The 26,236-nt window shown below is 38.7% G+C and overlaps 1 protein-coding gene across 1 annotated transcript in view; it reads right to left on the reverse strand.

Moving 5' to 3' along the window:
* Window positions 1-26,236, reverse strand: part of LOC122797794 (cubilin-like) — a 2,156,354-nt gene that overhangs the window by 125,246 nt on the left and 2,004,872 nt on the right. Inside the window, 1 exon segment of the mRNA XM_044066315.1 lies at window positions 7,490-7,655. Coding sequence (XP_043922250.1) covers window positions 7,490-7,655 — 166 coding nt within the window.

A 26,236-nucleotide genomic window follows, 5' to 3' on the forward strand; every position in this document is an offset into this window, starting at 1 on the left:
CCACCTTGTAGGAAGAGGAAACCCTCCCCATCACAACCGTCCTTAAATTTGGTATAATTCTGACTATGATTACTTCAAATGGGACACGAATGCTGATGGAATGTGGTTAGATTACGGTAGTGACAACAACTGCGTCTTGTAATGTGACTCACAGAGATATCTTACTCAGCAGTTTGTCCAATTGTCATGCCATTTGTCTAGCAGTCTGGATGTTGCCACTTCCATCCCCTCTAAGATAGCATGAGAGATACAAATGTCACAATAGGAGCATGGTTGTCTGTGTTCATGTGTGAGATGCAAGGAGACATTTAAAGAAGTTGTTTTTCTGTGTATCAGGAATTGTATTTTGAACAATTTTCTGCCCATGAGGGTGTCTCTCTCCTCTCCTATAGAGAATCCCTAATTCCTACTATAGGTCAAGGGGCTTTGCCCTAATGAAAGGAAAACTTTTATCAAATCCCTTCTTTCTATAAAGGGACATTTCTTGTTTTATTTTCCATCATTCTCCTAATGATCAAGAATTCATCTTTTGTTTAACTCATTCTTCCTGACCCCAGCATGTAAAGGCACCGGAAGAGGGAAGACACAGACAGTGACTGCGACTGTCATCCAATGGGGATTAGGATTTTTTTTCATCCCATTAGGATTAAGAATTTTTTTCATCCATTGGGATTAGGATTTTTTTCATCCCATAAGGATTAAGATTTTTTTTTTGAATGCTCCAATCACCACTCATTGAAGAGAAGGTATACTGCACTTTCCAATATGATGAGATAAGAGTGGGTGTACACTTCCTTATGCCCATGGCTACCATATTGAGTGCCTTGCATTCTTCTCATAGGCTCACATCCTTGAGCTGTAAGTCTATGACCTACATATCCAGGCCTCCTCAGATGGTAGTCTTGTAGTCGGAGTCTGCCAACATCCTCCCTAAGATATCAGAGACAACAATGACCACTCACTCCTATCCCTTTCCAAACGGCTTCCTTGGGTCTCTGTCTGGATCATAGTCAGGGACAAAACTCAAACTCCTCAAACCCTGCCTCCAAAAGGAAATGTGTTACTACTTGTTGCAGAAGTAGTATCAGAAGAAGAAGTGTAGGCAGACAAATTTCTGTCATGTCTCTTTTCATTCTGTATAGTGAAAGATATGTACTGTATCAGCTCTAAACAGAGCATCAGCCAGAACAGTAAGGTTTCTAATCTTAGTTATAATAGTCTGGCAATTAGTGCAGAGGATTATGGTCTGATTAATGCAGAGGATTATGGTCTGATTAATGCAGAGGATTATGGTCTGATTAGTGCAAAGGATTATGGTCTGATTAGTGCAAAGGATTATGATCTGATTAGTGCAGAGGATTACAGTCTGTGCTGATAATCAGCTGCTTCCAAGCACACAGGTTGTGATTCACACCACTTTCATTTGCCTTCTAAGCAAATCATTTGACTAGACAGTCCTCCTGGAACACCCCTCAGAATGGAAATCTGTGTCGAGTGGGCTTACTGGACACACATCCTTTGTCCAAGCTTACCTTTTAACCATAACAGAAATAACTGCTAATTACATAGAAAACAGCACACTATGTAGTTGTTTATACTTTCTGCAACAGTGTATGAGCAGTGTACAATACCATGAGCAAACATGCATTTCCGTTTATGACTGACATACGTGTCAGTTATCCAGATGAGCAGGCTCTGTACCGCCTCTGTTTATGACTGACATATGTGTCAGTTATCCAGATGAGCAGGTTCTGTGCCGCCTCTGAATCCGACTGCTCATTTTATTTTTTACATACCTATAAACCACATAAAGTGTTAAACAGAGTTATGAATGTCCATGCAGACACATTCCTTAAATGGTTTAATTTAAATTTACCTGCTGCTTTTGTCCCTGATGAGTGGCACATGGCAGCAGTGATGCCTCTCCATAAGGGTGGTCTTACAACCAACCTAGGTAATTACAGCTCTATCAGCCCTACAAGCTTCATCTGCAAAGCCATGGAACACATTATAACTGATGTCATAAACTACTATATTTGACTCTAGCATTCTGCCTTTGTGATGGGTGGAGCCTGTCTACTGAATCTGGTAAACTTCTTTGAAAGGGTTACAGATACTGTAGATGGTGCCCATAAGTGCACATGTTATATCTTGATCTGGTCAAGGCTATCAATGCAATTCCCCATGCTGACAACATACAGAAGCCAAATGCTTCAAAAACTGACCCATATATGGTACAATGGATAGCAAATTGGCTGAAATACATAGCCCACACAGTCTAAGTTGCAGGTGCTGACTCAAAAAGTAAGAAAGTGACTAATAGTGTCCCTCAGGCCTCTGTGCTGAGATCTCTCCTTTTCAGAATGTACTTCTTAAATCTCAAAGCAGACAGCTAACAAAGGTTGCAGGTGACTGCAAACTGGGAGCTGTTGTTGAGTCACTCTGACACTCAAATCTGACAAAATTAACTCTTTCTAGTAAACTCTCAGTGTAGTAAAAACAGACTCAAACTAAATGAAAAAGTGTATTATCACCATTTTTGGTAGACAGTCCTTCACCTCATCATATTGTGTCATATTGCATAGATGCAACATTTCAAAATAAAATTATAGCTGGGGACCTAGGAACCTGGACTGATAATTCCCCCTGGTTTTACCATAATATGACAACAATTGTCAGGAAATTATTTTGTTTAGCTCAGCTAATTGCCAAATGAATATCATCAAGGTCTAAAAAGTTAATCACTCCCATATACTCAGCACCAGTTAGACCAATTATTGAGTACAATACCCTTTCATGATGCACTGAACATATCAAACAAATATAAAGACCCCAATGTTTCCTAACTAAAAAAAGATCATAAGCCTGAAGTTCCTAGGCTACCAAAAGAGGCTGAAAGCTATAGTCCTTCATTCAGAGTCTCACAGACTTTTGAGGGGAGATTTTTGTCTCACTTACCACACCATTACAGATCTACTTGTCCTGGACCTCTTGTATCTCTGCAAGTCCAATACCTGTACCAGAAACAGGGATCTAATTCTTCACCAACACATTAATAAAACATGGTGTAGGGATAAGTTTCTAACCTAGCATCTCTAAAACTTCTGGAATAAAATTCCATGGCTTGTTAAACAGTGTAGCCCAGTAGCTTCCTTTAAAGGTAAGTTTGATGACTGGATGGGTAGCCATCAGTTTAGTCTGGGATTGACTGATAAGCTGTTCTTGGAGAAAGGAGGTGCAGTATGACAAAGGGCGCTGGCAAGACCTGAGAGGCTTTGGAAGGTAAATGAAATCTATAAGCCATGAAAACGGTCTTATTTATTTATATGCTTGTGTTCCTGCGATAGGAGACATATCATAACAGACCATTTGCAGCACAACCTGGGTGAAGAAATTCACAAAAAAAAAATTTCACAGAGTAATCACAGAAGGTAGAGAATCACATAAACTGTTGATACAGTATGTAAATATTATTAACAGTGAAGAAAAACAAATGTGAATTAATTTTAGTAGAAAATATGAGAGGAATTGAAGGGTTGAAATAGAAGTGATGCAGTGAGGAGGACGTTAAGTGATCTTGTCCAGTGGAAAAGCACTTGCTGTCAACCTTTTAATGGAGGTGTCCTTTGAGGTGTCTGAAAGTGGTGAAAGAGGAAAATTCTTTTACATGAGGGGGGGGGATTCTCAGAGTCTCAGACTTTGGGTGCAAGACTAGAGAAGGCATGTTTGGTACAGTGCAGTTTGATTCTGGGAGTCTGGAGTGAGGTAAAAATTAACTGGGAGATGTTACAGAAGTTGTAAGGGGTGGTTTTATTATAGAGTTTGCTGCAAGAGGTGGGAACAGAAGTGCAACTGATCATGAACCAGCACCCACTCAAACCCCCTCCGCTCTTCAAGGAAAAAAAAAAGAAAAAGCACTTTACTGTTTCTGTATTAAGCTGAGCTAGCAATTGGTTTATTACAGTTTCACACTTCCACAAGTTCTTCCATTGAATAGCAAAGAGAAAAAAAAAAACAGGTCTTCTGTCTATTGCCACACCAATCAGGTAGCCAGATGCAAAATACACCCCCCTCCTGCCGAGCCATTCAGGCCCCGTTTCTCTGCCCTACCCCGACCCTCCCTCCTTTTATTAAAAATAAATAAATAATAATAAAAAATCTTCTTATGAACTGTAGCAAACTGCTTGCTACAAATGTAGCAACAGTTGCTATAGTTTAGACCCTGCCTGCACAGAATGCTACAGCACTCAGATTTTACTTAAGAATGATTTTTTTCCTAACTTTGAAACTGTAGCAAACTGTTTGCTACAATGTAGCAAGCAGTTGCAACAGTTTAGACCAGACACAGAGAGCTACAGTGCTCAGGTTTGACTGCAAATGCAATACTGACTTTTTAAAGCTGGTATTGCATTAGATCCATCCATCCACAAACATTTTTTCCCATTTTTGCAAATGGGTTTAGTGTCACTTTTCGGGATCTGATGACCGCACTCCCCAACACTTTGTGCACAGGGCAGTTACCCCTTTCCCTGCCCTAGCTATGCTACTGGGTGAGAAGGCACCTAGTTAAAGTAGTTTGAAAAGAAGAAACCCTAGGTGTAGCACAACTCTTTAGGAGACTGATAGCCATTTGGCTTTGGAGAGGGTGGTGTGGTGATGTTCCTGAGGGGGTGATTTGGAAATGAATCAGCAGATTTTGTTTTAAATGCATGCAGAGTGGATGAGTTTTTAGAGGCTGTTGCTATGATGAGGAGCTTGTATGCAAGTTGAGCAAGGAGGACTCATTTGTCTATTGCAGGTCTGACTGATCTGGATTGAAACGGGGGCATTTTCCAGGATCAGAATAAAAGAGAACTGATCTTTATTCCTGATATTTTAATGGGGGACAGGACAAATGCCAAAAAATAAGGACGGATATTAAATATTGCTCATGTAAACCTAAAAAATTGTCAAAGTAACAGGATTTGTGTTAAAATGCATTTTCTGAAGCATATGAATTCTAAAGCTTATATGTATATCATTATTTAGTGACTTCAATCCTCAGTGATTTGCGAGAAAACCACACATTTTATGAGGAATAGACCAAAAACATGAGGCAAAACTCTGGACATTCTGTGGAAATCTGGACAGTTAAAAGGTATGGAGACATGAAACCAACTACATTCTGTTGGGCTGAGTTATGCCTTTTAATTGACTTTAGATAAGTCATCCCTGAGGCTCTGATGGTTACTGCTGCTTGGGAAGAGTGTGTCAGAACTCCCATCTAAATGAGGGTTATTAGTTGAGCAAATTAAAAACTACGAAGGCGAAGCAGATGGGATGATATTCTTTCTTTCCATCGCTTTTCATCAGCATACTCAACAGCCTGGTATTACGTCACTATTTTTGATGTTAACGCTCAGTCCACTTACTAGTGCTTCTACTCAGTTTCTTTCCTACTGTTTGTCACCTATTGCTTATGACAGTTTGTATCATGCCTTAATTATTTGCATTTTGTCCTCTTTGCATCGTGTTGCTTTAACTTTATCTTCTGTGCATCCAGTTTTGCTTTTATCTTGATTTTCTTTAATGGCAAAACCTGACAATTTCATAGTCCAAATCTATTACTGAAGAATCTTCTTTACTCTTTTAAGTGGAATCTGTATGGTACAACCTCCCTTCCCCTTCCTTCACCTTCTTTTTTTACTTGCCATCTCATACATTCTCTGCTGTTTCCAACTTTTGACACATTCTTTTATAACCAATGTGGGGGCAGTGCTAAAAAGTGCTAATACATTTCTCATATACAGTAGAATGCATTGGCCTCCATATCAGGTGGTAGAAGGCCATTTATCTATATGCAGTTTTGTAGAAAAATAATGCATAGCATGTGTCACAAGAATGTTTATATACTGTCTCACTTATCCATCTTTAAGCCAGAGATTTTATTTATTGCCAAAACATGCAAAATAATTCCTCTTTTACATTCAGCAGGTATCAGAAAAATGTTTGTATAGTTAACTACAGCACACACATGTGCACGTGCGCGCATGCACACACACTCACACACACACACACACACACACACACACACACACACACACACACACACACACACACACACACACACACGCTCACACACATGCACACACAGACACACACACACAGACACACACACACACACACACACACACATGCATGCACACGCACGCACACACACGCACACACAGACACACACACACACACACACACACACACACACACACACACACACACACACACACACACAAGCATCAAGTGTGCATACACTTGTCAATTTCTGAAGTGAGTTACAACTCATAAATATGTAAAAGAAAACACTAAAACTACAAACATGAATAGTTATCTGAATACTCTAATAGATATAAAAGTAAATGACATTACACTATACCAGAACTTTATTGTACTTTTTGGGGCTAGTACCACACCAGCTCAACTAACCATCTGGTGTCTCTTGAATGCCATTTTTCCTTTCTGACTCATCCGTTCAAGGTGACAGAAGTGTGAGTCAGAGTGGCAAGAGCTGATGTTACCATTCAGTGATTTTAGTAGTATTTCCCTTAATTTACATCTGTCCTTCTCCTAGAGGCATTCAATGATCTTTACCAGTCAGCTGACTCAGGAGTACATCCTAGCCTACATTCATTACAAGTTCTTAACCCCCAACCCTGCCAATTCCTTTCACAACTCCAAAAGAAACCCACTAATTTCTTATAGAGGTTGCAAGGGGAGTGTGGGATACAGTCAGCCACACCCTCCCTCCTTCAGTTAAGAACATGAACCAATCAAAAGAGCTCATTTGTTCCCTCACCCCCTCACCCAGGCTAGCCATCTGACTTGCAGCTAACTACTAGAACCTGGGCATCAAGCACTGCAGGCCAAACTCTCACCCCTGCATCACTGGGAGGCTTGGAAGTTATTTTATTATTTTTGACTCCGAGACACTTTTGTGAAAGTTGTGCCATCAAAAGCTATTACAAATGATGCAAAGTATTTGATATGGTTTTCAATAATTTCAAAAACTTAAAAAAGTTTGTTTGTTAATGGCAAGCACACCTATTCATGCAAAGCCTTCACCTTTCCACCAATGAAATTATTTCAATCAATTCCAAGGTTTCTGCACCTTTGATCAAGGGTGGAGACTTCACAGCAGTAACCTCGGTCAGGGGCCCTGCAATCTGGCCACAAATGTGTTATCACATATTTTGTTTTTTCCTGGTTATCCAACTAGTATTATTATTCACCTTTGTTTACAGTTTCTTTTTGACTATTATTTTAAATAACATTTGAGCTTTTTTTTCCTACCAAAGCTACAAGGCCCATCGATATATCTAATTAAGTTATTCTCATTTAGAGGTATTGTCTATCTTTAACCCTGAGCCTATGTGCATTACAGAAATTAGAATCCCCTTATTATCCAAGACTTTTCCACCCAGAGAACAGCTTAGTTTTTGTTGCTTGTTTTCCTTACCATGTGATGATGAAGTTCAAGTAATCTCAAATCCCTTACATGCACTGCTGGAGTCAGTTACAAAGCGTATATACAAAAGATGACTTTTTGGGAATATGGGATTAGGTAGCACTTCACCGCAGTATTTGCCGATCAGAGAGGTGCTGCTGCCACTCCCATTTCTCACCTGAAATAACAGTAAAACAAAGCAAGTTTAGTGAAAGCTTTATTGTGCTACTTAAAAAATATCTATTGTCTGAAACAATCTATGTAACAATCTGTCACTCTATCTACACACACACACACACACACACACACACACACACACACACACACACACACATTTTTTACATCCTGAAATGGTCATTTTGCTTGTCAAATAACATTTTTCCAAATGCACCACAGCTCACTTTGCAGAAATGCTTCATCTGCCCATGGCAAAGGCATTGTCAACGTACAATCTCAATTGTGTTACATGCTGTATAAGGGAATATACTTGACACTTCTCGCTGTAACTTTGCCACCTATTCAAATACCCAGAGTGAGACATTTTTTATGCAAGTCAAGAATTTGCAGAACAAACCATTTCCGCAACCATTGCAAAGGACTGAACTTCATCTTTTTGTCAAAGTGAAAGCTCAGTCTTGTAAAATTTCAGTTTCATATAATATTAAGATATTCGAGATATGAAATAAGTATTTTACCAAACTGTTAGTGGAAGCTGAGGAAATATTTTTTGTCCTACATCTCAGGGCATTTGTCATTTTTCAATTGTTTTGCAGGGTACAACTGCCCAAACAGGAACTGTACCATATAAAAAGGGACAGGTGGTAAACATATCCCAATGCAGTGAGGCAGTTTCTCTGGCTGAGAGGGTATAGGGCCTGCAAACAACTCAGAATAGTGTGTTTAACTTCTAGGTATGATTGTATAAGGTGAGGACTATACTTTTGTACTGGAACTCACAGATGTCTCCATAGGAATGTGCAAGGATGGATTCCTTTCATGAACAAAAGAAAGAACAACAGAAGAACAAAAATCTAGCTACTATGGATCAGAAAGTACTACTATATATAGAAAATATGGGGTGACAGAGAGAAGTGTACATTTACTATTTCAGTTCTGTTTCTAAGCAGAAGAATGGAAGCTTGATGTTTTGGATAGGATATGACAGATACAATGAATATTAACAAATGTAAGGGATTGGATGGATGGAGGGCACTGACGAGAGATTCAGTACTTAATACTGACAGAAGTCAATCTAGAACACTCTGGAGATGGTTAAAGTTTACAAAACAATTTGCTTACATCTTCAGTAGTTTTCTAGACACAACATTGTTACACACAACCACAACTGACTCTTTTTTTTTTATTCACTTAAAATGTAAGAGAAAAGGATGCTGCTTGGGAATAGACTATTGCACAAAAGACCATTCTCTGTCCACTCCAGTTGTCCAAAAGTCCAAAAGGGCTTCTATATGGGAGCAGAACTGCCTGCATCTCCACACAGGAAGCTTTGATCTTATGCTTTATTCATTACTATAAGACACATGGAAATCACTGCGTCTCAGGCAAAATGCAACAGCTTTACATCTTTTACATATTTCACTTACACCAAACAGTTTGCTGTAGAGCAATCATTAATAGACTCTTTTGTCTGAATACTATAAGTCTTTATGTTGCACACCAACTCAACTGGGAGTCATAGAATCATTCCTGACAGAGACGTTGGTATCCTCTTTGTAAACATAGGGATTTCAGAATGGGTGGCGGCTTTGGTTAGCCTTCAGCAGATGCATTGCAATGAGCTCTCTGATGAATGATCCTCTGCTATGTTGGACCATTTGATACAATAAGTGGTCCTATACTTGGATTTGGCCAAAACCTTTGACTGCCTTCAGGCTGGAAAACTTGGGGAATGTAAACAAATTTATAAGCAGATGCATGTGATGACAGTAAAATAAATAATGAAGGTATAGAGAAAAATGGCAAGCGGTGCTTGTGAGCTGTAAGGGTGACTCTTATCACCGACAGTGACAGAAAGTATGATACTGCAATAGCAGAGTTTTCATGTCATAAATGAGTATTTTGTATGAAATCCAGAACAAGATGAGCATGCTGTCAAGTGACATACAATGAGATGTAGTAGCTGCCAGGAATGACAGATGCACTGGGCTAATGGATAACCCTTGAAGACTGCAGCAATGGAGGAACTGTGTCCATTTTAGTTCCAGAAACAGCATGGTAGTGGAATTTGGAGAAAAGAAACTTGTGACTATAATACTAGAGCTATAAAGCTGGGCAGCATAGTACAGGTAGATATGGTAAAGAGGTGATTACAGCTATTACCAAGTCCACTCTGTTCACTGTATGAAGGAAACAGAATGGTTTAGCAAGCTAATGAGGGTACACAGCAGAAGGATTATACTCCAGAACTTAGACAAACCATGTCTGCAATACTCTATAATGTAGGTTTAGAGGAAGGATGACAGAGTCTAGAGACAGTATGTACAGACTGACAAAATACTGTCAACAAGTGGTCAATGAATTCTGTGAGGAAAATTATAGTGAAATAGGAAGGGCATAAAATTAACACATTTAAGTGCTTAAAGATGACAACCATGATGCAAACAGGAATAATTTTCCTTTCAAGTAGAGGAACAGAACAAATGAGTCTATTTTTGATATTTGTAGGAAGATTTTAAAGGTGACAAGGAGACAAAAAAGGTAGATGACCAAAACAAAAGGGGGTGGACTGTTAAACTATATGAGGTTTGAGACATGATAGGAAAAAAATGACTGAAGTATAAATGTTACTACATGAGTCACTATACCACTAACTTGAGGTGAGGGACTGGCTGTACATTTAAACAGTATGTATAGTGTCACTAAGAAAATGTAGGCTGTGAGAAGGACAGCAAAAACAGTGTAAGGGTAACCAAGCAGCCAAAAGTGGCATGCATAGCCTGGAATAAGGAGGGAGAGAGGGAACATAACTATAGCATTTTAATATAAATATTACCTGATGGAGAGACAGCGTTCTATCCCAGAGACTACCCCATCTCTGGAACAAGCTCCCCATCCATGTGAAGCAGAGTTCCTCCCCAAACCAACTGAAGTGTAACTTGGACAATTGGCTGGGGAACAGGAAATTCATCCCTAGTTTGGCACCGGTGTCTCTTATGGATACATGCAGTCTATAAATAGTTCATATCCCAGGCTCCTGCTTATAAATGTTTTATCTTCCAACCCCCTGCATACACTTGACAAAAGTACCAGAACTTGTCAGAGATGTGGGATGCATGGCTTAGCTTAAAAAGGCCCCAGTCATTGTTAGCCTAGTACACACCAATGAACCTATGAAATGCAAAGCATTGAAAGTCCAAGAATACAATGTCTTTAAGTGAAGGACATATTTTAGAATGAAGGGGTCAGAATTTGAAGAGAGCACAGCTGTGGCCCTTATTTGATAATAGGAGATATTAGAGGTTTTATATATCTAGGTTAGCCTTCCCAATGATGCTGTGGAATGACAAATTGTGGTGGATTTCAAATATTCATGCGCTAGGTATACATCATTTACAATGCTATTAGGAATAAAGGCCAACTAATTAAAAGTATATTATATTATATTATATATAAATTACACTGTGGTTTACATTCCTCCAAGTCCGAAAAAGGTTTCCGTGTTTAATACTTAAAATTATAGTTGATAACATGAATATGAAGGATCTTTTTGTAATTCACGTGTTTCGTTTTCTATGGCAGTACAGATCATTATCAATTAGATATAGCATCTATTTTTTACCTTTTCTCATTTAATACTAATTTGAATGCTATTATGGTTGACAGTAAGTACAAACAGTGTACTGGAACAAAAGCTTCTTAACAGTCAGTAGTATGTGACTGTCACTACAAAACTATAAAGGAGTAGGATACTGTTGAGCAGAAAAATGCAGATTATTCATTGGAATGATTAGTGGGCAGAGGAGCTAGGAAAGGTAGTTCATCACCAGCTCTGAGGTCCAGAGGGGTGAAACCTTGACTGTGGCTCTGTGACATGGGCTTGACTAGCAAGACCAGGAAATGGAAGAGCTGACTGAAGGGGACTGGAGTGGACTGTGTCAGTCCAAACATCTTGGGATAGAAAGGGCTTAGGTTGCTGCTTATGCAGCACTTGTTTCATTGCAGGCAACATGCAGTTGTTGACAAGCGATTCCTTAGGCCTACTAATCAGTGCAGAAGCACTGTGGCCAGAACTGGTGCATGGAATCATATAGTGAGATTGTACCAATCGGGCTGACAATGCAGGCACTACTACAGCAGAGAAGTGACTGGCTGCTGGGAGGGTGCAGGTAGGTAAAATACCAAACCATTAATGGGTCATGGCTATATCGTTCTCAATACCACTCTAAAATGACTATTATCAATATGCAGGGTGGAGAATCAAATGCATCTATACAGGGTCTGTTGAGACATGCTGTTTGGACAAGAGAGTACCCATAAAAAGGATGCAAAAAGAATGTCACCTATACATTAACAAAGGCAAAAATATGATTTAGACAGTGCTTAGCTTCCTAAAAGCTCTTTGTTTTAATGAAGCAAAAATTACTGAGCACTTGTTAACCAGTTAACTGAACTGTCCCTCTCAGACTCTTTTCTGCCGAACCCTAGGCCAGTAAAGCATCTTCCTCTGTATACATACATATATATATATATATATATATATATATGGATCTACTCACTTTAGTCAAGTAGCCCATACTTCAAGTTGTCAAACATCGACTGCAAAAGGTCAACAAACCAAACATTGACATGTTAACAAACATGCACTGAAAAATTAGCTTGGCACATGCAATTTAAAAAAAAAAAGAGGCAAAGCCTCCCCACAACCTCTGCAAATCATATATATATATATACTACATATATAACTCCAAGATCACACCATCCTTGGAGAAAGGGAATCTTACCTTACCCAGGGACTGTCGATCTCACACACCTGTCGACCGTCTGCATATGTCGAGCAAATGTGATCGATTAACCAAATGTTGACAAACCACACCCATTTATAAATATATATATATATATATATATATATATATATATATATATATATATAGATACATATATATATATATATATATATATATATATATATATATATATATAGAGAGAGAGAGAGCGAGAGATGTGTGTGTGTGTGTGTGTGTGTGTGTGTGTGTGTGTGTGTGTGTGTGTTTACACCTGACTGGCAGTATTTGTGTGACCCAAATGAGCAGCTGTAAGAAGTGAATAAAGGACCGTTTGTGTGACTGTTGCTTTGGGTGAGTTCTGGTTAGTTGACAAAGGTAAATGGTGGTGCAGAGAGTTTGTATGTGAGTATGTGTGTTTTAGGGTTAGGGTAAGGGTTAGCTAAGGGGGGTGGATTTAGTATTTGTTAGTGTGTGTGTGTGTGTGTGTGTGTGTGTGTGTGTGTGTGTGTGTGTGTGTGTGTGTGTGTGTGTTTTAGGGTTAGTGAGGGATAATAATTAGTGTGTGTGGGAATGTGGGATGTGTGTGGTGAGTGTCCAGGCAGTCTTGTGTGGAGATACCATTATGTTAAGGGATTTTTGTAAGGGAAGCTGCATATTAAGGTCAGAAGCGGGGGCAGGGTTAGGGTTAGCACACATTACTAAAATGTAGCAGGAGGAAGGTGAATCTCCATAATAGTATCACTATTCAGAAGAATTTGAGCTGAATGTGTGGCAGAGTTATTGGTAGTACATTGGAAAAGGAAATTTCCTTTTTTCTATGTACTGTGTGTCACTTTGGTATGTTGTTGGTATAATGCATGGTCAATGTGTTCTGGCTTGATGCTTTTAGTGTTGACAACCATGAAACAGTTTGATCATTCATTATATAATCATATATATATATATATATATATATATATATATATGTATATATATATATATATATATATATATATGTGTGTGTGTGTGTGTGTGTGCGCGCGCGTGCAGACCTAGTTCATAAGATCATCAATTTAAAATGTGAAACCCATATGATTGAGATCATATGGTCAACGTTTTAAATTGTGAAAACCCACAAACTAGACCAACAATGTTTTTGCAGGAGACAAGTGCCTCTGCGTCCCCCCACTGTCACTAATTATATATATGAATATCAAAATTGCACTGCAGTGGAGAAAAGTGCACATTCCCAGATCTCCACTCTATCACAGTCTCAGCCAATGTGGTTTGACATTTTAAAATTTCAACCATATTCTTGCAATCATATGGGCTTCAACATTTTAAACCATATGTGCATATGGACAGTCCAAGATTATTTTTTGGAGGTGAAATACAACCAGAGTATCTGCAGAAAGAGCATAAAGCTATGAGAAGATTATGTAAAATTCCACAAACAGAGTGATTATAGATCACGACTGAGCCCCAGATCCTGACGTTGTGAGACAGGAACCTTAATCACTGATCTTATGAGCTGTTCTTCACTGAACCATCCAACTCCTTTACATTTACTGACCCTGACAATGAATCAATCAAGAATTAAACTGACAACTTTTATATTTATTTTATTTTTTATTTTACATTTGTTGACCGGGCTAGTCTAACTGGATATATGTCCATTTTCAGTAGAGGCCCGGGGAGAAAAGCTCCAAGCATAAACAGTGACAAAATTAACAATATATAAAAAGACACGTAAAATCACAGTACAGAGGCAACATTGGTCAAAAGAAAAATTAAACTCAACACAATAGTAAGTTTGAGCAAGACCCAATTAGGAGAGAGAACCCTTTTTTTTATCCTCATACTATGAAGGAAAGTGTAGTGACTAGAATTAGAGGCATAGGTTAGAGGAGTAGAGAAAGGGGTGAGAGCAGGAAGGGGAAAGAGATATCAGTCTGGGTTCACACATGGACAAGGCCAGTGAGTTTTAAGATGTTCTTTAAGATGTTTTTTAAATAGAGAAGTAGAAGCAAGAGTTGATATTTCAGAATGAAGCTGATTCCAGTTTTTACCTGCTGTGTTTGAGAAAAGTGAGTCACCAGCTTTGTTCTTAGATTTAATAGAGGAAACTAGGAGCTTATTAGCAGAGCGTAGTGTAGCCAGATTTTTGTATGGTGTAATCATATTATTGAGGATAAGGGTGTTGTTGGGGTGGTATAGGATCTTTTGGGTGATAAGTAATTGTTGACAAAGTATGTGGTTCTGTAATTCTAGCCATCCCAATTGTTTGAGGTTGAGGCAGTGGTGAGTTTTAAAGGGGGGGCATGTGATGAATCTAGCAATGCTGTTATAACAGCTGGAAAGTTTGGAGAGGTTGTTTTTAGATAGGTTAGTATATATAGCAGAGGCATAGAAAAGGGTAGAAATAAGGTGGGTCTGGGCAATAGTTTTTCTGGCAGAAGGAGTAAGGAAGGGTTTAATTCTATAGAGGGTACCAAGTTTTTTATTAACAGACTTTATAGTGGAGTTAATGTGATCATCATAGTTGAAGCGATTATCAATTGTAACACCTAGTAGGCGGGTTGTAGTATCTGGGGTTATGTTGGTAGCATTGTTAGAGGTTATTGAGAAGAATGGATGAGGTGATTTATGAGTTGGAGTAAAAAGTAGTAATTTTGTTTTTTTGGGATTTAGGAGGAGGCAGTGTTGCATAAACCAATTTTCAACATTATGGAAAACAGTTTGGGTGAGGGACTGGAGAGAGGCTATGTTCTTAGATGTACAGATTAAGGTAGAGTCATCTGCATATTGAATGCAGGTGGCTTGTGGAATGTTTATGTGTAGATCGTTAATAAATAAGGAAAAAAGAAGGGGACCTAAGATAGAGCCTTGGGGTACTCCAATACTTACTGGAAGTAGTGTAGACAGATTGTTATCCCAAAGTACTGCTTGCTGTCTGTTTTCCAGATAAAACCTAAACCATTGTAATGCTTGTGGATCGAGTGAATTGACTTTTAGTTTGTCTAGAAGTAAATTATGGTTAACCATATCAAAGGCTTTTGACAGGTCAATAAATAGCGCAGAGGAAAAAGAGTTATTGTTACGATTTTTGTTTATAGAGTCGGTGAAGGATAGCAGGGCAGTCGTTGTGCTATGGAATGGCCTGAAGCCATGTTGGCAGTTTGCCAGTAGATTATTTTGTAGAAGGTGGTTAAGTAGTTGTTTGTGAATACATGTTTCCATTATCTTAGCTATTGGGGAGAGTAAGGCAATAGGCTGAAAGTTAGAAAGCTCAATTGATGATCCACCTTTATGTAGAGGGATGATGTGGGATACTTTCCATATGGCAGGGATTTTGCCTTCTGAGATAGTTCTATTAATAAGGATAGAGATGGGATAGTCTATGACTTTTGCGGCAATTTGCAGGTATTCAGCTGGGAGACGGTCAGCAGAATGGGTGCAGGGTTTCAATTTTTGAAGGAGCTTACAGATGAGAGATGTAGGTACAGGTTGTATTTGAAAGGTAGGAGATGAAGTCTTTGAGGTATTTAGTGGTGAAGCAGTAAGAGGAGGTAAAGAATTGGCTAGGGTTTGAATGGCTTCTGTAAAGTAGTTATTAAAGGCATCAGGGATCTGGTTGGAGTTATTTTGGCCAAGAGAAGGAGAGTCTGAAAAAACAATCAGTAGAATTCTGACTATTAGAGGTAAGTTTAGGGGGAGGAAGATAAGGAGGTGATAGGTTAACCACTAGTCAGAGTAGGTAGGGTAGTTAAGTGGAGAGTAGTAAATATGGAAGGTTAAAGTGGGTCTACAATGAAGAATGTAGTGTAAAAATGAGGTCCTAAGTATGTCTAGTGTGAGTCAGTAGGAATGATATATTTTATTTATTTGTCTTTTCTAACCAGAATGGTGCAGTTATCCTCATGGACCTTTCTCAGATTCCGCCCTGAAGCATTGCCTGTTTAAGTGCTTTGTTCCATGTTACACAGTAGACAAATAGGCACATTTTACTTATTTATTTTACATTTGTTGATCGGGACTGTCCGACTGAGCTGAGTAGTCCTTTTTCAGCAGCGGCCCAGGGAGAAAAGCTCCACAATATTGCATTAAGTTTTAAAACGAAAGACAAATGACTACTTAAAATAGGTTTTACAGAGAATAGTCACCACAGAAACAATTAGAAAAATACAATTATCAGAATCTCTCTACAGTAGAAAGTCAGCATAATGCAAACAATCAAATATCACAATTTCATTTTTCCACTGTTTTAGTGTTATACAATAGCAGTACATATCCTGGCTTAGAGACATTTATGGTATAAAAGACATGGCAGTAGAGGTACACAAGGGCCATAGTTGGACTAGGGTTTAGGGAGGTTGGGTACAGAGGCAGGACCAATGAGATTTTAGATATTCTCTGGCTGCAGCTTTGAAGTGACTAATATTTTTAAGGGACCTGATTTATAGTGGAAGTTTGTTCCAAAATATAGAAGGATGGTAGCTATACAGGTTGCCTCCAATTTTGGTCTTGGGTTTGTATATTTGTAGCAGGTCTTGGTTAGAGCTGCCTAGTGGCCTGGTGGGGTTGTAATGTGAAATGAGAGGAGATAGGCTGGAACAGTAAGATTTCTGGTATGATTTCACTATGAGGAGTTGGGAGAGAAGTAGCTAGTGGGGAAGCTCAAGCCAGTTTAGGTGTTTTAGGGAAAGACAATGATGAGACTTGTAGGTTTGTTGTGCAGCAAATCTAGCTTCCTTGTTGTAAGTTGTCTCTATCTTGGCTAGTAATGTAGAGTTTAGATTTGTAAGAATTTGGGAGCTGTATAATAGGCTAGGTAGGAGGTAGGCATGAGAGAGGGTAATTTTAGCTTTGGTAATGAGGAAACTTTTGTTTCGATAGAGAAGCCCAAGTTTTTGATGTATTTTTTTATACAGTTGTTTACATGCAAGTCAAATTTAAGTTGGTCATCAATTATGACTCCTAAAACTTTTGTGTTGTTTTTAACAGTGATGGAGGTGTTATCTAGGGATAGTACGGAAAAATTAGTTTTGAGGTGGGTGAGGTTTTCAGGAAGAAAAAAAAAGGAGTTTTGTTTTTTGGGGTTAAGAATAAGTTGATTTTGAGAAAACCAGGTTTCTACAGAGTTGAAGGATTCTTGGGTAGCAGAGATAAGCTCTGAGGGAGTATCTCAGATAGTGATGACTGTAGAGTCATCTGCATATTGTATGAGAGATGACTCGGGGCAGGCGGTATAGAGATGATTACTGAAGATGTTAAACAGTAGCGGGCCAAGGATGGATCCTTGTGGGACACCCATTTTTACTAGGAGAGGAGGGTAGAGTGCTGAGAGCCATCTCACTGATTGCTTACGCTCAGAGAGAGAGCTGGAAAACCTGGCAACAGTAGCAGTGGAAAAGTTGAGGTTAAATAGTTTGATTAGAAAAAGAGAGTGGGAAACAGTATCAAAGGCTTTAGAGAGGTCAAGGAAAAGACAGGAGACATGTTTATTGTTGTCTCTTGCCTGAGAGAGAGTATGGATGAAGGATAGTAGGGCAGTTGTAGTGCTGTGTTGTGGGTGAAAGCAATGCTGAGTGGGAGTGAGCAAGTTTTCCTGCAATAGGTATTGCATGACTTGCTTGTGAATGCATTTTTCTAATATTTTTGAGGGAGGTGAGAGTATAGCAGTAGGTCTGAAGTTAGAAATTTTGGTAGAATTACCTCCTTTTTGTATGGGTAATGTGTAGAATTCTTTCCAGGTAGAAGGGACTTTAGATTCAGAGATGGAGCAGTTTATTAGGATAGATACAGGGATAGCAATGGACTCAGCAGCTATCGGTACAAAATAGGGTGGGAGATTGTCAGCAGAAAAGGAACAGGGTTTAAGTTTGGAAAGCAGAGACTTGATATAGTTGGTGGGAACAGGTTCAAGAGGGAGAGAGTTAGTGGAATTTAGAGTGGGGGTGAAGAAGCGTAGTCATTAGAGCTAGCAGAGGAGGGGATAGGGTTTAGCATCTTTGATATGGATTCAATGAAGTAGGTGTTCAAAGGGATGTCAGTTTCTATACGTGTGTTATTTGGGTATGGGTTGGGATGAGAAGGGTGACCTGGGTGCAAAATTTGATTTATCGAGTTCCAGAATTTTTTGGGGTTGGACCTTTGAATGATCAGGGGGTTGAGGTAGTGGTCCTTCTTGTCTTTGATAATGTGCTTTTTAGCTAGGTTTCTAAGTTATTTATATTATATCAAGTGGGCAGGAAGTTTAGTTTTTAGCCATAGTTTCCATGTCCTGTCTTTATTTTTCATTATTGAGCGGGTATCATATGTTAACCAAGGGGATGTATTAGTTATAATTCTGACTGCATGGAGTGAAGCGAGCGAATTAAGGATGTTTTGGAAGGTAGAGTTAAAGTAGTGGACAGCTTCATCTAAGGGGAGTATGGCTGGGGTGACCAGTTAGTTCTGCAAAGGAGGACATTAAAAGTTGCAGGGCAGAAGTTAGCAAGTTTATGACAGGTGATATATTTATGTGGCATAGAGAAGTGAGGTGTGTATCTTAGCACTTTTACAGGGGAGTGATCCCTTAGAGAGTTTGATAGGATTTTGGGTTATGGTACTTAAGGGTATTGAAGACTAGAATCCATCTAATAGAGTACTAGGATTATGAGATCTGTTAGTGTGGGTAGGTGCTGAGACTAGTTGCGTAAAGCCATATAAGTTAATACAAGTAGTAGAGTTAGGAGCCTGTAGGTTTAACCAGTTTATGTTAACATCCCCAAAAAGGATGGTCCCATTATGTATGTGCTCGGAAAGATATGAGAGAATATCTTCTAGCCTGGTGACGTTGTTCATTGAGGGAATATATATATACCTGTCATGGTGATGGTTGTGAAGTTAAGTTTCAGATTAGCTAACAGCAGTTCAGCGGGTGAGAAGGAGGGAGTGGGTTTGTTAAGTCTAGTGAGACTAAGGTGATCTGAGTAGACAATGGCCACTCCAACCCCCCCCCCCTTTTTTTTTTAGACAGTCTAGTCTTAGAATATTGTATCCTGGGGGGAGGATATCACAGTCTAGGTTAGATGGTTTTAGCCAGGTTTCAGTCAGGGAGACAATATCAGGAGTGTAGTTAGACATCCAGGCATGGAATTCACTGATTTTATAAAAAACACTCCTCACAAGTACCCTTGACAGGAAGTACAGCAGTCAATTGTTCTTTGATGCAAAAATCCAAGTTTAATTCACACAAGTAGCTTCCAAGGTTTAAAACCAAAGCACATAAAGGCACATAAACACCCTTCACCAACTCAGAGGTTTTGTCTAGTTAAAACAGACTTCATCAGATGCAGACTCATACCAAACTATACATATTTATACCAATTAATATTTAAATTATCCAATCAGCAACCCTGAATAAATACATGTATTTAAAAAAGCTTAAAACTCATGCCTTGTCATTTAGGTTCATAGGTTCATAGGTGGGTACTAGGCTATCTGCCCGAGGGCATTTATAAGCCTAGTCAGAGTGTGTCAGCTTTCGCCGCCCCATTGATTAATTAACTGAGCCTCTGTCAAGAACAGCCAATGAAGTGATCCCAGGGGTGCATTTTCTGTTACCCATCCATTCATCAAGGTTTCTCTTGAAGAGTGTTAGTGAGGGGCTCTGCCTAATGTAGATAGGAATTTTGTTCCAAAGCATGGGGAGTCTCTGTGACAGGAATCTATTACTCCAGCATGTTCTATTTATTGTTGTGTTGAGGTTTAGCTCACTAGAGCGAGTGGCTCGCAGTGACTTGGATTTCTTTAGGTGGAGCATGTCCATCAATTCTGAGTTGGACATGACTTTGTAAGTCAGGTAGAGATCACCTCTGTGTAAGCGATATGCCACTGAGTACAGCTTGAGTTTTTCCAGTTGAGCTGCATAGGACATATGTTTGAGGCCCGTAATCCTCTTGGTGAGGTACTTTTATGGTCTTTCCAGCTGTTGGAAGTGTCTTGTGAGGTACATCCCAAATGATGGATCTGATGAGTGATGAGTAGAGGGGCACTATAACCTCTTTATTTCTAGATGTGAACCCTTTAGTAATTAGATGGGCTACATAGAAGGATTTCCTAACTACTTTGGCAATATGATTGTCAAAGGAGAGATTACTATCTACCTGGGTTCCCAGTTCTCTTATTACCTCTTCTGTATTAAGGGGGCTGCCACCTATGTGGTAATTCATGGGTGTTTTGATTTTCCCAAATGGGATGACTATGCATTTTTGGCATTTAGCTTGAGACCATGACTTTGAAACCAGTTGTATGTCTCAGTAAGGCCCTTTTAGAGAATGTCCGTGTTAGCCAGAGAGTCAGTTATGCCTCCCAGTTTGCAGTCATCAGTGAACTTGGTTAGCCATAGTCCTCCTGTGTTAGCCTGTACTTCTGAGAAATATATGCCGAACAGTAGGGGTCCCAGGACCGAGCCTTGTGGGACACCACTTGTGACTGGTTTAGAGTCAGACCTGAAGCCCGCAATTCTTACCGTGTGAGTTCTGTCTGTAAGCCAGTTGGCAACCCATCTCGTGATGTAGGGGTTTATGTTCAGGCTGGTGAGTTTTTCTATAATTCCCATGTGGGGAATGGTGTCAAAAGCCTTGGCAAGGTCAAGGTAGGCTGTGTGAACCACCTTCTCCTCATCTATGGCCTTGGTGACTGTCTCAAAGAAGTCAACCAGGTTTAGTAGGCATGATCTGCCATTAACAAAGCCAAACTGGGTCAGGTCAAGTGTTTGGAGGTTCCCAATGTCTTTGTTAATGAGTTCCATGATGATGCGCTCCATAGCCTTGCAGACCAGGCAAGTCAGGCTTATGGGGCGATAGTTACCAGGGTCAGTTGTGGCCCCTCCTTTGTGGAGCGGAATAACCATTGCTCTGCACCATTCTATGGGCATGTAGCCTGTGGACAGGCTGAGGTTGAAAAGTGTGTTTAGGTGGGGGGGTTAGTTCGTTCTGTACTTCATGCAAGACGGAGCCTGGGACACCATCTGGCCCCAATGACGCTGTGCTTTTGGCTTTTGAAAGGGCTGTTTTCACCTGTGCGACTGTGATTTCCAGGACACTGCACTTTTCCAGTATTGTGGGCCCTTTTGGGGGTGAGAATAGGGTGAACTTTGCACTGAATCTATCTGCCAGGATGTTAGCAATATCATTAGGTTCAGTATATTTTGTGCTATTTTGCATTAGCTCAGAGCATATCTGTGAGTTGCCACTTAGATTCTTGACATAGCTAAAAAAGGCTTTGTGGTTATCTTTTGAATCTTTGGCTATTTTTCTTTCAAAGTTAGCCTTGTATGATTTTATGATGGACCTTAGTTTCTTACTGATATTGATCAGGGATGTTTTTCCTTCTTGGGATTTGTTTTTTTTCTGAACTAGTTTCCTCCTTCTATTGTATAGTCTGTTTATGGCAGGGGTCCACCAGACTGGTTTCCTTCTCTTAGGGGAGTGAGTCTTGGTTTTGCTAGGGATCCATGCATCCTTGTAGGTGCTCATAGAGTGCATTTGTAAAGGTTCCTGCATCTTGGACATTGTTATCCTTTAGCGTGGGGGCTGTGAAACTTACCACCTCTGTCTTAAGTAAGGTGAAGTTTGCTATAGAAAAGGTTTTCACTGTGGTTTCCTTGGTTGGGGGTGGTGGTGTGGTGTGGAAATCCAGAGTGATTAGTTTATGGTCTGATCTAACCGGTGACGGGTTGACCTCCGGTGAGGAACACCTGTCGCCCATGTTGGTGATGACCAGGTCCAATATGTTTTCACTTCTAATAGGGGAGTTTACCAGCTGATCCAGGGCATTTGAGTTGATAAATTCCAGGAAGCGCTGGACCTGGGAGTTTGTACTTGAGTAGTTTTCCCAGTTTGTAAAATATTTTGTTTGTAAAAATTTGTAAAATATTTTGTTTGTAAAAATTTCCCCATTTGTAAAATAAAATGTTAAAAACACACTTAAAAGTCTTGAACATTTTCATTCCAAATGTTAATAAAGTTGCATATCAATAAATAATGAATAAATACAACTAAATATTCAACATCACAGAATACAATTTTAAAAGACAAAATTTAAAAGCTTGCATTTAAAATGTTGTGAACGTTTTAGTATTTCTTTGTCAAAGTCTCCCTCTAGTGACCTTTAGTGGAAATGCACACAAATAGGAAATTTTTTTTTTTTCCCAAAAAACTTTTTATTGTTTCATAACATATCAACAAGAAAGAACACAACATACTGAATAATGGTATTTAGATAACTGGACGTATATACTGAGCATATGTAAACATGTAAGTCAGGTGAAACTTAACAAAAACAACAACAATCTAGTAAAATATATACAATATATACAAGTGTTAACCAAAGTGTAACCATTGAAAGAGTACAATAAGATAAAGAGAAGAATATAGGCAGAAAAAAGGTCTCCATAGCTAAATGAAAATATAGGAATTATTTATTCACTATTAATGAGATCTAAAACTTTTCCCCAGACTTTTTTTAAGAGGGCAATTTTCTTAGGACTTTTCAATATAATTTTTTTGTGCTGAGATGTATGTACAGGCCAATTCCTTGAAGTTGTTCCAGCATAATTTAGTACGATCAGTCCAATTTTTGGTGATGTACAGTTTCATAAGCGAGCATAAGAAAACCAACACGTGTGTGTCAAATTTAGAGAGAACTCTAGTAGGAATGTGAAGGATTGCTAATTCCCAAGAGAGAGTCGATTTATGGTATCCCATTTTCTGTAAGCGGATCTTCAATGAGGTCCAGAGTTTATGTGAGTAGTGACAAGACCATAAAACATGTAAGAGGTCAGCTCTTGGGGAGGAACAACATGGACAAGAGGGGGATTTCTTAGGATCAAACTTGTTTAGTATAGAGGGAGTATGATAAGCATTATTGTTAATCATTAACTGAGTGTAGAAAAGTTTCTTGAAGGGGGAATAATATAAGGTATTTTTTATAGCAGAAAGTTTCTGATTCTCCGATATCTGAGCATTGTATTTATCCCAGTATCTAGAGAAGAGGCAGTCTGAATCGTGAATTATGGAAGTTAGAAGTTTGTATGATTTGGAGAGCATATTCTCTGGGAGTAACAGAGTTTGAATGACTGTGTCTAGTTTAATGATATCTTGTTTATCTGGCTTGATATGGGCAAACTTTGATGTGACTAATTCTCTCAGCTGTCGGAGAATAGTTAGGTATTTAAGGTTGACCTTGAAAATTGTGCAGAGATTGGTGAGTGATTCGTCTTTATGTTTAAGGATATCCCAGACTACAAAGTTTTTAATAAGAGGGAAGTTAGAAAGGTTGATTGACACATTGTTTAGTTTAATGTTAGGGTTGAGGTGAAGGGGTTGAAATAACGGAAAAACATTGTCAAGTTTAATAAGTTTTAGCAGATCTTGAAAAGAGCAAATTTTTTGTTTTAGACAGTTGGATAGTCTTGAACTGCCTATAGCATCCATAGAGAGAAAAGGAAGAGCGGCTGGGTTAAACTTCTTAGTTAAGATGTGTTGATACCAAAGTTTAATCCAGTTAGGGTAAGAGTTGTATATATTATGGTTTAAGTTCGAGAAGGACAGAATTCTGTTAGCACAGATAATTGTATAATAGAGATGGAAATTCGGGAGACTTAGACCACCCTTGCATTTAGAGGAAATTAATTTGGAGTACAAGATCCTAACTGATTTGGGGTACCAAATAAATTTGGCTAATTCTTTGCTAATTTTGGAAAAGAAGGCTTTAGAGATTATCTGGTATGTGGCATTGAACTGATACAAAAGTCTAGGAAGTATATTCATCTTGATTATCGCTGATTTAGATAGGAGTGAAAGATTCAATAGTTCCCATCTACGTAAGTCGAGCGTTATTGTTGACCAAACTTTAGACATATTGTTTTGGAACGTTGAGAGTTGATTATGTTCAAAGTGAATCCCTAGGTACTTGATGTCATAGATTGTCTGAAAGGGAGAGTCATGGAATAAATTAGGTTTATGAGCTAAGGGATTTATAGGAAAGATGTGCGATTTCTTGAAATTTATCCGATAGTCTGAAGCCTTCGTGAATTTATTGATAGATTTTACTAATTTATTGAGGTCTGTGTTAGGTAGTTGAAAGTAAAGAATAAGATCATCTGCAAAGGCAGACAATAATAGTTTAGTATTTAGAACTTTGGGGATCGTATGGAAGGTATTCTGGGCAATATATAGAAAAAAAGGTTCTATGAATATGTTAAAGAGAAAGGGGGATAGGGGGCAACCTTGTCTTGTACCATTTTCAATCTTTATGGGTTTGGATACATTTTTATTAATACATAAGTAGGTGGATGAATCCTTATAAAGCACCTTAATCATGTCTAGAAAGGCATTAAGTATATTGAAGCAGGTCATAGTTTGAAAAAGGAAGTGCCAGTTTACTCTGTCAAAAGCTTTGGAAGCGTCAAGAGTTAGTGCATAAAGTGGATTTTTTTCCTTTTTGGTAAAATGTATAAGGGAGTCCAATGTCAGGGTATTATCCCATGCGTGTCTGTGTGACATAAAACCTGCTTGTTCCGAGGAGATTAGCGAAGGTAAAACTTTTTTCAATCTATTGGCCAGTAAGGAAGCTAGGATCTTAATATCAATGTTTATTAAGGAAATAGGCCTATAATTATAGGGATCAGTTTTATCTTTGTTATTTTTCAGAATTAGAATAGTTTTTGAAGTATTCCAAAATAAATCTGATATACCATTCTTTATTATGTAGTTAAAGACCTTAAGAAGAATAGGGGTGACTACTGAGTTGAATGTTTTGAAGAATTCAGCTGTGAATCCGTCTGGACCAGGGGATCTGCCAGTTTTAAGTCTGACAATAACATTAGAGATTTCCTGAAGGCTTAATGGGGCAGAAAGGATGTCCCTTTGATGTTCATTTAGGGAGGGGAATTTGATAGAGTTCAAAAATCCATCCATATGGTGGTTGATCGGGGGATCCATTTTCTTCGAGTAGACCTCTGAGTACAAGGAGGTGAATAGTTGTGTTATTTCATAATCAGATTTATATATTTTATTATTGAAATGTAAAAGTGAGATTCTAGGGAGAGTCTGGTTATTTTTAATTATTCTTGCTAAAACTTTAGAGGGCACTTGCGCCATTCAGAGTAAATGGCAGTAAATCTTTGTTCATGTATGGAAAGATTTTGTTGGTGAAGATGTAGTAATTCTTTTTGTGAATCAGTTATTTCCTTATATATGGTAGGGTTCGGATTAAGTCTATATTGATTTTCAAGAGTAGAGATCTTTAATTTAAGGTTAGATTCTTTGCTTTTATAGAGTTTTTAAGATACAAAGCTTTGCTGATTAGAATACCTCTGAGGCAAGCCTTACAGGCAGCCCATTGGATGTCAAAGGGGATGTGCGATTTATTCATGCTGACGTTTGTGTCGAGTAGTGTTTCATTAATTATTTGAGTTATAGTTTGGTTGGAAAACATATTATTGTTTAATGTCCAGTTATTGTATTTAGATATAGGGGGTGCATTAGAATCACAGGTAAGTTTAAGGGAGATTTTTGAGTGATCAGATTGGAATCTAGGTTCTAAGGAAAAAGTAACCTTCAAATGAGAGAGAGTGTCAGATATTAAGAAGAAATCTAATCTTGACTATGCATTATAGCATCTCGAGTAATATGTATATGTTTTGTTTCTAGTAGAGTATCCTGCGAGTGAGATAGAATCCACAAGATTGAGGTCAAGCATTAACTCCTCAATGGCGATGGATGATTGATGGTTATAAGAGGGAGATTTACTAGTACGGTCAATA

The sequence above is a fragment of the Protopterus annectens genome, chromosome 3.part1 (genome assembly GCF_019279795.1).
Source record: "Protopterus annectens isolate FY-2018-M chromosome 3.part1, PAN1.0, whole genome shotgun sequence".
Lineage (NCBI taxonomy): Eukaryota > Metazoa > Chordata > Ceratodontiformes > Protopteridae > Protopterus > Protopterus annectens.